The sequence below is a fragment of the Rhynchophorus ferrugineus genome, unplaced genomic scaffold (genome assembly GCF_030347505.1).
Source record: "Rhynchophorus ferrugineus isolate W39M unplaced genomic scaffold, kcgeb_rfMv2 rfM9, whole genome shotgun sequence".
In the NCBI taxonomy this organism is placed as follows: Eukaryota; Metazoa; Arthropoda; class Insecta; order Coleoptera; family Curculionidae; genus Rhynchophorus; species Rhynchophorus ferrugineus.
This window is the reverse complement of record NW_027472588.1, coordinates 24013894-24028061: the sequence shown is the minus strand read 5'-3', so window position 1 is coordinate 24028061 and position 14168 is coordinate 24013894. Positions and strand designations below refer to the sequence as shown.

The window sequence follows — 14168 nt, the reverse complement described above, 5'->3', positions numbered from 1 at the left end:
TAAAATATATAAAAAATAAATTTTAGTATTTATTATATATCATAAAGGAGTATTTCAAATCCGACATCGTATTTTAAAATAACTCAAAGCATTATTATTGCTTAAGCTAAAATCTTGCAGGTCAATGATGGATTATTCATATAAAAATGGTTCTGATTCCTAAAGGATCCGACTACTACTGGATAAATCTGGATTATTGTCATTGAGATACCTTCATTATTTATACGTAGGAGATAAAAATTATATTTCCAATACTGTAAGTAGTGTTAGTGTCGTAGTATATCTAGTACATCATCGCGTATACAAAATAATTTCGCGTCCTTGTTACAAAGTTTCCAACTACATACTTAAGTGACTAGAAAAATTTATATTAATGATAATTTTTGTACAGTAAAACTTCAACGAAATGCCAGACGTAACATTTTACGTTCCAAACGCGATTAGACAAAAACAGATAAAACGATAATGTCAGACCCGTCAAGAACAACAATTAATTTGAAAAAATTTAACAATTGCCACTCAATATTGATAATAGATCACCGATATACCAACGATCCGACGTAAATTAATTTGTAATCATTTATAATACTTCGAAAGTTAGAAATAAATAAATCAAAGCTGTTTATTTACAAACTTACAATACAACATACAGCAATAAATATGCAGAAAAGAATATATAGCATGTCCAATATTTGATGACACATATTTTGTATATGAAACTCATGAAACTAATTCGTTTCTTATATTAATATAATTTATAGAAGTTATTAAACAATGTTTGTCTAATAAATATTAATAAATAAATAGTAAATACTTTGTTATAAGTTTAATTACTGAGCGTTAATTTGCTCATTGTATCTTGCATAGATTGCTATTACTCTGTAAATATAAAACTGTTTAGTATTTTAAAAAGTAATAATTGAAACAAGTCGGATTATAGAAACAGTTGGTGGAATTATTGGACATGATAATTTTTTAAAATCGCAAGCAGTCGTTCTTTTTTAGTACATCTATTATAAGTTACGCATTATTTATAAGCAGTTGACAACTAATAGATGAATATTCAAATAGGATAAACCGCAATGTTTAATTAGCTCATTGTTGTTTAGCCCGACTGTAATCGACTACATAGTCTAACATTTGATTAATTACGTTTAAACATTACAAAAGTAATAACATCATTTTGTGACATAAACACAAAATTAAATTACAATCAAAACAAATCTAATTTGTTGCTCCGCACTGACTTCAAAGTGACCAGTTTGTAGTAGTTAAAATAATTTTGTAAATAGATGAATAGATTTAGGTAGGTATTAAGCCGAATTGTTTATATATAGTAGAATATAAAATACATGCAGTAGATAAGTTAAATAAGGTTTTTGTTTATTTTTATTTAGATGTTACAACAATTATTATGTACATATTTTATTTCAAAACGTTTTTTTTGTGTGTTAAAAATCTTTAAAAAAGTTTAATTATTTTTTAACTTTAGTGAGTTATTTATTTATTTTTTGACATCGGTTGACACCATTTCAATATTTACAAATAAAAACGTCAATTTGAATGTTTTTGTTACGTATGCATATCGTGGACCTATTTATCATGCACTTATAAAAAAATTGTATTTTCAAATCAAACAAAAAATAAACGAGGGGATACTTGAAAATTGTTAATAAATTATATCTGTAATTATTTTTTATTTATATCAAATCCTTATAAATTAAACGTCAAGATTATTTCACGATATATTAGGTGGTTATATAAATATTTTGGTCAGCGATATCTGCTGATGAAAATTTGATCTATCAATTGTTAAACGACCGATCCTAACTACTAAATTCGATGTCTTATTAACATTTATATGCATAAAATAACACTTGTCCGTGTAAAAATGTTCAGAGTATAAAAAAGTTAATCATGGAGTACTCAAAATTGACGTTCATTACTTTTGTTCTTTGATTTCCAGGAATCTGTTGCTGGAGCCTATCAAAAACGTTTGGAAACTCATAGGAATGTTGCCCCTTTATGTCCCAATTGGCATGAAAGAATACAAAATGGCGTATAATGACTGGCAATAAAAAGTGAATCTACTATCACAGTCCCAACTGTAAAAAGTCAAGGGCTAACCTAGGAGGGCCATCCATCTCAACAACCAAATGAATTGTCTTAATCATAAAGGCCTACTATGCATATGGTCGTATCAGCAAGGGAAAGTATATTTTGTGTATTTTTTAGGTCATTTGATTAACAAAAACAACGTATTGTTCCAAAAAAAGCAACAATAGCGCGTACCAGATGGAACGTTGCATGACAACACTCGAAAAATATTTTAGCTTATATATATTTTACCAATTATTCTAAATAAATGCGTTTTTTAATTGTAAAAACAATAATCATTGCACAAAATGTAAAATGTCTAAAGTCTAATATTAATAGTCTAATTTAATTTAATTAGTGTCTAATTTAATTTAATATATAACAAAATTTAAATTTCATTTAATTAACAGTCTAGTTAAAGTCACATCAATGCAACAGAGGAATCACTTCTGCACCAAATGCCAGCTTCCCAAATTTCTTTTCGTATTTTCGTATTTCGTATTTCATCTCTCTTTTATGAATATTCGAGTTATTTTATGTTTTATCGGAAATCTATTATGCTTGTCAACTGAGCGTAGAATTTTATATGATGCGCAAAAAGGAATATCTTAAATGACTCACGCGTTTTTAAAATGACCAAAAAAAAGTTGAAGTCGATTCATTCTCTTGATGTCCTTCCACACCAAAGAAATCGATGACTACCAAATGATTGATAATCTAACTGTGTCTGATCTGATCGTCAGTTAACTACTTATGTTATTGATAACTGTAGAAAGAGTCCGTAAAATTTTATAAAGACAAATACCTTATGGCAAACTGTGCCTTATTTCAGTTAAATTCGCTCATTCAACAAAAATCTCGTAGAAATCTATATATTGACACTTTGAACGAACTTTAAGGGACAAATTAAAATTCTATACTTTAATCAATCATTCTTGATCTTCATGGGTTTGTGTACCATCGCTGCTTTCCCGGCGGCCAAATTTCTGAATATTAATAGACTATAATCATCAAAGCCTATTGTGCTGGTCTATAAAACTGCACACAGGTGCATTTTAAAGATGGCTATGAAGGTTTAAATGATAACCCACACATGAGACCAAAACCAGCTATATGATATATTTTCTTACCTGATTACCAAAGACACCTATACTGCAAGCCGACGATACTTGATCAGGCCCAAACCAAATAGCAGCTAACCTGGCTGGTACGGACAGTACGAAAACTTGCGAAAGACCAACGCAAGCCTGTCCAATAAAGCTCACGTAGAATCGGTCCGGGCTAACCGAAGCTACTTTGATCCATGATCCCAGACACGTTCCGAAAATGCCAATCGTGATCGCCAGTCGCATACCCTGAAAAACAAGAAAACAAACGAAAAGATACATATTGAGTTTGTTGTTTTGAACAAAAATGTTTAAAAAACATAAAAGTCGAGAAATGCAACTGATCAAATATCTTTAAAATGTAGCTTCCCGGTTCTAACAGAAGTTTCTTTTCTCATTTCCTACTAATTAGTTTATATCGAAATTAAATTTGAAGGATATTTTACTGCTAGAATTCTTTAAAATAATGTCTTTGGTTTGGTTTGTGTTTGGAAGTTCTGACCCTTCGTTTTTTGGTTTCTTTTTGGTATTAGATTGGTATTAGAATTTAGTTTTCATAGACTTTACAACAGGTGACCCATTATTAGTCCACTACATATTAATTCTGACAGGTTTCTTCTTAAATAACGATCATTTCTCTTTACACTTTCTGCATAAACGAATCGATCCATAGGGATCTAGCATAATGTTTTTGTTCGATATAAAGTTTTAAATCCTCATTTTAAAAAACTCATTCAGTTAAGAAGTCAATTCTTAGAAGCTTTCAACTGTGTCACATATAAGAACTATAAGAATTCAGCATGAATATAATCAATTCAACAATATGAATGTAATTAGAGGTATCGTAAAATGTAATAAGTGAATACTGGAACTGGAAAATATGCTTAAATCATCGGAATTATTTTAAATACTTTTCTATAGATAACATACTTTTAGAGCTAGTAATTTTAGTAAGGAAGAAAGATAGAATACTTATTAATTTAGATAGTAATTTTACTTCTAGCAAAATTATAAAATATTGTATTAGCTCTTAACTACTTATTACCATCTAATCCAATAATTTCTTAGCAATATTTGGCCATGGCTATTTGGAGTAAATATTGCTAAATATCATTCAAGTAACGCCCAGTCTTCTATTTCAACATTGGGGCAATCGTGGGCTTATTGTCACAAATACAACTTCAAGTAATGGACTGATCACCGAAACTGGTGCACCGATAAACTGATAAATATGTTGCTTTTAAATGATCAGTAAATTACTCATGTATAATATGTGTATAATGTTATTGCTGAACTGATGTGACGATAAAATTTGAAGTAGTTCAGTGTAAAAGCCATTCAGTTTGATTTTTAAGCATTAACCATATCATATGAAACGTTGCAGAAACACTCAAGGTAACTGTTTCTATGGCATAACGGTTAGAACGCTAAGCTCACACGCGGAGATCGCAGCTTCGATTCCCAACGGGCACAGCAATTTTTTTGTTCTAGTTTGGTTGCAAAATTTGTCAAATCACCTAGGCTAGGTGTGGACCCCGTTCCTTATTTTCAATCATTGTTTCTTTAATCCTATTTTTCCTTATACGGGCTGCCCTTTTAATTGGACTATCGCTTGTAATATTTAATAAAATAACTGCATAATTTATTGATTAAATATCTAACACTGAAAATAGAAAAATAAAATATGTTTAACAAAAAAATTCAACCGACTTCAAAAAATAAATAAGACACACCAAAAATTTTCAACAAATTAGATTTGTTTTATTCGTAATTTAATTCTGTGTATATGTTGCCAAATTTTATTATTATTTTTGTATTGTTTGGGCTCAGCACAACTTCAAACTGATCATTTGATAGTAACTAAATATTTAATGTTAGATATTTACTCAATAAATTACGCTATTATTTTATTAAGCATTATAATGGATAGCCCAAGTAAAATTACAGCCCATATGAGGAAAAATAGGAATAGAGAAACAATGATTGAAAATGAGCGTTTTAGTTCCTGAATCCGCTACCTAGTTTAGGTAATTTGATAAATGTTCCAACCAAACTGGAACTACAAAAGTTGCTGCCATTTTAGAAATCCAACCCGCACCCTCCCTGTGTCAGCTTAACGTTCTAACTATTAACCCATAAAAACGTTGCCTACAATGTTTCTACGGCGTCTCATACGATATGATAAATGTTGATGTAAGTATGTGAAAAGCAAACTGAATGTCTTTTACACTGAACTACATCCGATTTTTATGTAGAATGTTGAAGTAATAGCTATGAATAAAACAAATTTTATATAATAAATTATACAGCAAAAATGCAAATCAAAATCAGGAACCTACCATCCCACTTATAAAAATGAAATAAAAATTAATTAATTAATTATATATTATTAATTAATTGTAGACTGATCGTTTGATAGTACCTTAATCTCGTTTATCACATTCAAGTAAAAACATTATTATATTATAGACTTCTATTAAGGCACACAAAAACGTATCAATTTATAAAAAAATTGTTTATTTAAACGACAAGAGAAATTATCCCATTCATTGAAGCAAACTTGAACGAAAATATAATTAATTCACTGACGATAAGCATTTGGTTTACTGTTCTATTTAGCGGCGAATAAAATGAGTTATAGATTTAAATGAATGGTCCTAGTAGAAATTAGCAAGTGATATACTTAAACAAATATCATGACGTTAGAATTAGTTTATATGCATATTCAATTCACACATTTAGAAAATAATGTTTTCCAAGAGATTATCTCCATACATTTTGTGTTATCTTGTTTTAAAACAATTGCAAATATTATATCATAGAATTATAACAATACTATCAAATATTTTATATCTTCTTTATTTCACACTTAAAAATATTTAAATACATTGGAAATACTGAGTTAACCTTTAAAATTTTATTTGAAAGTGATGTGATTAACTGACATGCTGTAAAAATCAAATTATAAAAGATTTAAGTTATTAAAAGGGGAATAATATATTATAATATTGGACAGGATATTAGTGCCTCATAATATGATTTTCACTATTACTCATTGGAAATCCCGCATATACGTTTTCTCTAGAAATGCCATTAAAACGCAACTCCAGTTACGCCTATCTAATCATTATTTTTATAGGCTTTTAATTGGTATTTTAAAACCATGTCATACAACTATTATATTCACACCTAATTCAAATATTACATTTATTTGTTATTTTACTAATGTTGTATCGCAATTTGTTCCGGGTGTAACATCTCATAATTATAAATTATGAAAAACATAATTACTAGATTCTAATAGAAACATTATTACTTGTGCCCTATTACTACATTGTTTAATAAATCGACAACTAGAGGGACCGCGGAATAATATGTAAGAGTACTGATGTTGAGCTAGAATTGGCCGGTTTGTCAATTTACTATTATTGAGTTATTCACTGACAGAGATTACGAGGTACAACATGCTTGAAATTTCACTTTTAATATTTATTTTGATATTATACAAGAATGGCAATATTCCATGTCGGTTTTACTTTCAGCGATTTCAACATGTATTTTTAATCGTAGAGACAAATAACTGGAGGATCAAAAGAATTCGAAGGCAATGAATTCCAATACTTATAAGATGAAAACCAAGCCCAAAGTCTTAAAGAATCTTCAGAAGGATTGGCTTCAAGTTAGTGAATCAGCCAGCGATTTACATGCGATGAAAAGGGACTAAAAGGAAGAAAAATTCATTACTGCCAAGCAAAAAAAAATGTGATGTATTGTGAGTGGCGATGAAAAATGGATCTACTACGACAATCTCAAACAGTGTATTAGCAATGTAGGAATGTAGTATATTACGAACTGCTAAAACTGAACGAAAATACCAACCTATTCTTGCAAAAAAAGTCAGCAATAGCGAGTATCAGACGCAAACACATCATCTTACATGTCAATACTATTTAAACTGCGTTAAAATATGAGCCTTCTTAAACGATTGTTGTTTTAATAGAAAACATATGAGTTTGGATTATTTGCAGAAAAATATTTCAATTAAGTTGTTGGTTACTCAATTGTCGATTGCCTAACCTAATCACTCAGAACATTCTTTATTTTTTTTATATATTTATTTATTTATTTAAGTAATTATTTATCTGTATGTTTCTTCTTATAAGTGAAACTTAATTCAGTTACGCATTGTATTCCCCATATGTTCTCTTCCCTATATTTTATTGACTAAAACAGGTGCACTTTAAATGTTCAATGGTTAATATATTAAATATTAAAGGGTAAATATTACAGAAATAGAGAAACAAAATGCAAGGGCATTGCTTTGCCATCACCGTGGTCAGTAGATACTCACAATATGTCTGCGGAAATACACTTTTTGAAAAAACTGTAATAATATAATTAGGTTAACATACAACAATATTACTTTATTTGGTAGTATTAAATGTTGTTTAATAATTATTACATCTAATGTCTACCACTGTAAGATTTGCATATTATTTAGGATATAACAAGACGTTATAAGAAACCAAAAAAATCGAATTTAAAATGGAATAATTCAAAGAAATTTAAAGGAACGCTTCCTTCAAATAATTCTGCAAACAATCCAATCTGAAATAATTTACACGAAATTAAAAATGAGAAATTCAATTATATGAGCATTGAATGTATATTAAAAAAGGTGTATTTATCGAATAATCACAATTTATCAAAAAGTAAAAAAGTCAATCATCGATCCTCCAGTAATTATAAAGGATTTCTCGAAATCTGTGCCACTTTCATGGACAATGCTCGCACATCGATTGGCGCAATACTCTGTTCCAAAAACACTCGATGAACACTTGGTGTATCCGTAATTGATTTTACTAGCATAATTATGCAATGTTATGATTTGTTGCATAAGTTACGTTCCGACAAAATAACAACATTATACATTTATTATTTTTTATAAACGCGACAAGCATTAATTTTTCGATCAAAAGAAAAAAACCACTGAAAGTTATCGTTCGTTGGTAGTCATTTGAATATATTCCAATGGTTAGAACATGTGAAACGTGGTTTCGATAATTCAAATGTGATAATTTCAATATCGAAAAAAAGAACATACTGATAGTCCAAAAACGTATGAAGATGCGGAGTTATTTTATGAAGACCCAACACTAGGTCAAAAATAATTGACAGAGATGTGTGACAATGTGAGCAAGTTGCAATAACAGAAAACTTGTGATAATGTGCGCGAGTTGCAATTTATGAATAATTACAAGCGATTAGAACTCAGTGAAATGCTACTTCAAAGGTTTGAAAGGAAATAATTTATGCACCGAATAATAACAAGTTATGAAAAAAAAAAGGATTTATATGGAAAATCCCAAACAAAAAAACATTATTATCGCCTGGCGAAACAGGACAATGGATTGCAAAGCCAAATCGTTTTGGTCGTAAAACCAGTGCTGTATATTACCAATTGTTGAAAACTGAAAGTCAATATTGATTGGTATCGACAACAAATAAGCAATTTGGCCTGTGTATTGATCAAAAAAATCTACGATATGCTCAAAGATATGATAAGATGATTTTCAACGTGACAAGGCAAAATCAGTTATACTTATGTTTATATCACTTAGTTGAGAAGTATTATCTCACTTCCTCTACTCTACAGAGCTAGTTCCATGCTACTGGCACCTTTTTGCATCAATGGAATACACGCTTTCAAAGACTTAATGGTTCGATGAATGATTTAGTCAAAGGAAAAATCGTTCTTTAAGAACGGAAATTCATAATTGCTTGAGAGATGGTCAAAATATATAGAATGAAATGGCCTATATTTTGAACCAATAAAATTTTACTATCCGTTGTAAATAACGTGTTACCTTTATCGAAAAAATAGTAGAGCAATTACACTAATTTACATAAATAATAAAATAATTAAATCATATTACACCATCGCGATAAGTATTCCAAGTACACTCATATCACATCATACAAAATAATAACTTAAGCTTCTTCAGCTTTAATGGACATTCTTATGCCGACATGTGTAAAGATTGATCGTTGTTATCTTTTCTATGTACTGTACTAGTAATAAAAAATAATAGCTTTTATTTCAATAAGTAGTTCAGCGTAACGGCTACATATTTAAACAATCAATCACCTTGATTGTATTGGATGTAAGAAAATACTTAATTAATTTATTTACCTGATTTTGTGAAGATTGATCATCCTTGTTTATATAAATATTACATGAACAAAAGTTAAAATAAATAGTATCTTATCAGTTGATTTATAGTTTCAATTTGCAGGTTAATATTTTCTTTTAACCAATTTTTTTATATAGCAATAAAAAATAGAGTATCAAATTCCTATAATGTATTGGTATTTGATTACATTGTGATGCATTTTGAACATAATTTTCACCACCAGTTATTCCTGCATTCCTCTAGTATGCTCTTCAATTTGAAGGCATTAAATGATAAAGAATGTTTTTGTACGTAAATACTAGAATTTATAAAGAATGTACTATGTACTATGTACTATACGTACTGTGTACTATACGTGCTATGTACTATAGTACAGTACATAGAATATATTGTATTAGCTTATACAATACAGCTTATATATTGCCAGAAAAATAATGAATACATTACAAGAAGTGTGCCATAGCGAAAACACGTTGCTTTCTCATGTATTATTATATTTTTACTCATCTTAAATTTCAAATTGTTAACTGCCTTTTGTATTGAAAATACTTCACAAAATAAGAGATAATTTCACACCATTCGGACAAGCCAATATATTTAGTTATAATTTTAAAACATATCAACTTAAAACATATTATTAACATAGTCCTTTGAAAAATTATATTGTAAATCATGTTATATCGATGAAAATAGTAAAGCTATTCAGGCATCTCGTGATAATTTTTTAACATAAACAATTCAAATGAGGTAAGGGTATAATAACGCCGATTACGAGGGATCCCTCTCTGCTAGTAAATATTTAAAAAAAATCAAAAATAATATCAATTGTAATAGTTACTGTATTTCATTATAAAAAATATCAAAATATCATGCTCATATCTGAAAATACGAGTTGCCAATGGATCTATGTGTAATTTTTTTACGATAAAAATACCTGTAGATTTGTACGTACACACAGTGTGCAACTATGGGGTTAAACAAAGAAATCCAATGCCAACATGTTCTAAATTTATTAAAGCAATATCGAAAACCCTCATCATATAATAAAAATGAAGATATCCACAGAGATCCTACGGTACTAATAGTCAGAAAAGACATTTAAACTATTTGTGCTTAAACATTGCTTGAGCATCGAAGTACCACAACTGCTCGACAACATTAGACTATTTACAACATTGCCTACAAACTATAGAGTGCACCAGTGCACGTACATCCACAATATATTAATCAAATTTAGATCTAAAATCTTAAATCTGAACTTTAAAAATAATATGAAGCAAAAATTATTGGATAGTAGGTATTAACTATTTGTAATATGTGTATCATGCGTTTTTTAGATAAACGGGCATTCGTGGGCAATTGGTTTAAGAAAGTATATTAAAAATATTATTACTGTTTCAATAAGAGTGGGTCGGTGTTGAAGCTGTATGTGAAACTTTAACGCTATTTTTATTTGTAAGGCCCATATATGAGCGATATCAATTCGCCCCCAGCACCCTAGTGAGAGCTATTTCTATTTTTTGTAAATAAACTAAATGAAATAAAATAATCGTTCAAATAAGTATGCTGACCCAATCACATAATTGTTCGCAATGAGTTTCTAATAATAAATAAATTCATGTACACAGAAAGTAATCATATGAAATACCATAACGAAAGACATGGTCTGTCAATGATAGACGCACTAGGAATAATATTGCATTGCATACTATTGTGATGAGAAAATAGGAAGTACTAATAGCAAATGATGTTTAAAAATTTGTAACACATTTCTTTGCAAACACCAATTTAGGGTAGTCGGGCTTCCCTAAATTTGAAAACAACATTTCGAGGTCATTTCTCGCCCTTTTTTAGAAAATTAAAAACAAATAGAAGAAGATTTCATATTAATCAAATTCAACAATTGTTGGAACATTGGGAAAACCCAAAGTTGTGTTGATATAAATACAATGTATCAAAAGATTAATTTGAGAAAGGAATAATAATAAATTAGAAATAACAAATAACAAAAAGAAAATGTAAAAATATCACGTAAATTATCTATAAAATATCAGATAAATTAGTAAAATTCTTAATTATGTCTATAAAATTCAAATTTTTATTTCCCAATATACCGTTTTTATAATATCTGTATTTTTATAGCTTTATGGCAGTATTTTGAGTCCCTCTGGCAGATTTTCGATCATTATTTGAACACGTTTTATTGCCGCTGCCTGGCCTCTAGCTTATTTAAAAAAACACGGAAAAACCTTATAATTGTGTGTTGGTCAGAAGGGAAGATAACTGGAAAGATAATTCAAGTAAGATCGATCTGTATGATCAAAGATGTTTCGGGTATTTCATTCTATATATTATATTGTAGCTATAAGAATAATTATTGTAATATATATTAACTTTTATTTCAAGTGAAATACTGAATACCCAAGGAATTAATTGATCAGTTTCGTCGATCACTGATATCGTTTTGTACGACTTATTAAACCTGAGTTCCGATTATAATTGAATTACAGCAAGTAATGCAACATACACTAATATAACATAGATGATCCTTTAAAAATAATGAATAGCTATTTAGACCCAAGGACTTACATAGAGTGGAAATCAAATATTCCAAAACAAACTGTTGAAAAACATCCTAAATATCAATTATTACCATTTAAACACTAAAAACCCTATCCATATTTTGAATGGAATAATAAGAAAGTAAATATATTTATAAGACCTTCATCTTACACATTTGTGTACGCGTTCGAATCATTTATCAAAATTTGTATCCACTACTGCGAATTCAACGCGCACCAATAGCTGTCATACAAACTACATGTGATTAAATAATAATGATGACGATTAATTAATTTTATATTTGGACCAATCCGTAGGCCGTTATTTTTAGGCCGCTAGTTTTGCGGGTAAATGAATAAATCTTAAATAATGCACAGGGATAATAATGGAGTTTTATTAGCATATTTACAACTCAGTTGATCGATACACTATCTTCTTATAATCAAAACCGACAATGATAATAAATAAGAGCACAAATATGTTTAATAGTTAATTCGTAAACAAATTAAATATTTTACTGAGAGAGACAGAGGGCAGATTTCGTCTCCATTTAGTGTTGTCAAATTTGGCCAAATTATCTTTTTACCACCTAGGGTTTATCTGGATTGAAAATAAGTGCTTATGTGGTGTCCGAATCAGGATCCCTGACATTAACCCTACGGACTGAAAGTGTATAGCAAAACATCCCTCTTTATTATTTGGTCGAAAGTCACAAAACATACTAACTAAATCGGGTGCCATAAGCTAAGTAAATTATGTTCACACTATATCAGTAGAGAGGACAACTGGGATGTTAGTGGCAAAAAAAATGTTAATGTCTGTTCAAGCGAGCTCATCAAACCATGAACATTTTGTTCTTAATTAATCAGAATTGATAATAAATGATTAATCTTGTTTTGGTAATTTTATAAGACCTACTGGAATTTGAATGGATAGGCGAATCTTAAATATATGTAAACAAAAAAAATACTAATGTTTTTTTTTAATATATAACAAAACTATTTATTATGTGATCCGCTTATTAAATGGCATAGGCGTTTTTAATAAGACCAAGAAGAATTCGGAGCATATTTAGCACATCAAAGACATATAGTCCGGTCCACTGAAGTCTTTTTTTAACATTTATATATAGGAATGTTGCTTTTTATTTCATTTTAAGGTCTCCTTTTTATTAACTAGGTTTATCCAGATTGAACTAAATATAAATTTACAAAAATGCCCCAGCAGAATTTTTAACTTCTCTATTATCACAAAAGTAAGAGGACCATCCTGTCGCCTTCAGCACTGTGAACAAGCGCGACACAATAATGTAATATTAGCATACAAAATAGTGCAAAAAGAAAGTCATGAAAATAGTTATATTGACACTCTAAAAACTCTTTAAAATGTTAAAATGTAACAATTATTATTTCGTCACTTACGAACTATACATATAAATAAACAAATTGAACTTACCAATTTCTCCAAAAGATAACTGGCAGGAAATATAAACGGAATATAGAGAACCATAAAGATCAGTGACGTCCAATTGACCCAATCACTCGATACTCCGTAATAATCGATGATGGTTGTATTTATGATGGCATACTGGATCCATTGCATCGCATTGGAGGCGGAAAATAACACGAACAGGATCAGTATAAACCATCGGATAGGATAGACTTTTGGCTTTTCGATGTCAGGTAAAGTGGTACCTTTGGATTCTAGATCAGGCACTGATGAACTCATTGTTTCGTAATTTGGACCGGAACCTTTAAAACGAAAGAAGATTATTTTTATTTATTCCTTATTCCCATATATTTTAGTTAATTACTATATATTTCTAGGTAATGTTTATTCCATTTTTTATGTCTACTAATTTTCAATATTACTATATTCATATACTCTTTTAAATTTCAGATCAGTATTGGCAAAAGAAATAATAAAAATATTAATGAAATAGTCATTGCAAATTATTCTAATTAATTTTAAAGGATCATTTTAACTTGTAATACGATAAATAAAGGACATGAAATAGAAATAGAACCAGCTATAGTATGTTGTTCTTGTTTTTTTCCATACCCTTCATTCTTTATGTAAGTAAATAATCTCTCTCCAAAATCTTCTTATATTAGTTTGTATTTCTTACATACACTTCGATATTACTTCGATGTTTTAATCATCGATATTTTAGCTGTTGTTATTGTATTCTTAATTTCTATATTATTGC

General features: G+C 29.2%; 1 protein-coding gene and 1 long non-coding RNA gene across 6 annotated transcripts in view; one reads left to right on the top strand and one right to left on the bottom strand.

Annotated features, from left to right (window-relative positions):
- HisT (Histamine transporter) overlaps positions 1-14168 on the bottom strand; it is a 39970-nt gene that overhangs the window by 5684 nt on the left and 20118 nt on the right. For 4 of the 5 annotated variants that reach the window (XM_076415424.1, XM_076415421.1, XM_076415422.1 and 1 more), the window contains 2 exons: positions 13415-13710; positions 3228-3452 (listed from right to left, as the gene is read on the bottom strand). In XM_076415424.1, the coding sequence (XP_076271539.1) occupies positions 3228-3452; positions 13415-13687 (498 nt within the window). In that variant the 5' untranslated portion in view covers positions 13688-13710. The remainder of the gene's footprint in view (positions 1-3227; positions 3453-13414; positions 13711-14168) is intronic. The other variant, XM_076415426.1, reaches the window with a different exon arrangement.
- LOC143203257 (uncharacterized) lies at positions 1123-2451 on the top strand. The gene is made up of 2 exons (XR_013007298.1): positions 1123-1306; positions 1967-2451. It is a non-coding gene; the product is annotated as an uncharacterized LOC143203257 (long non-coding RNA).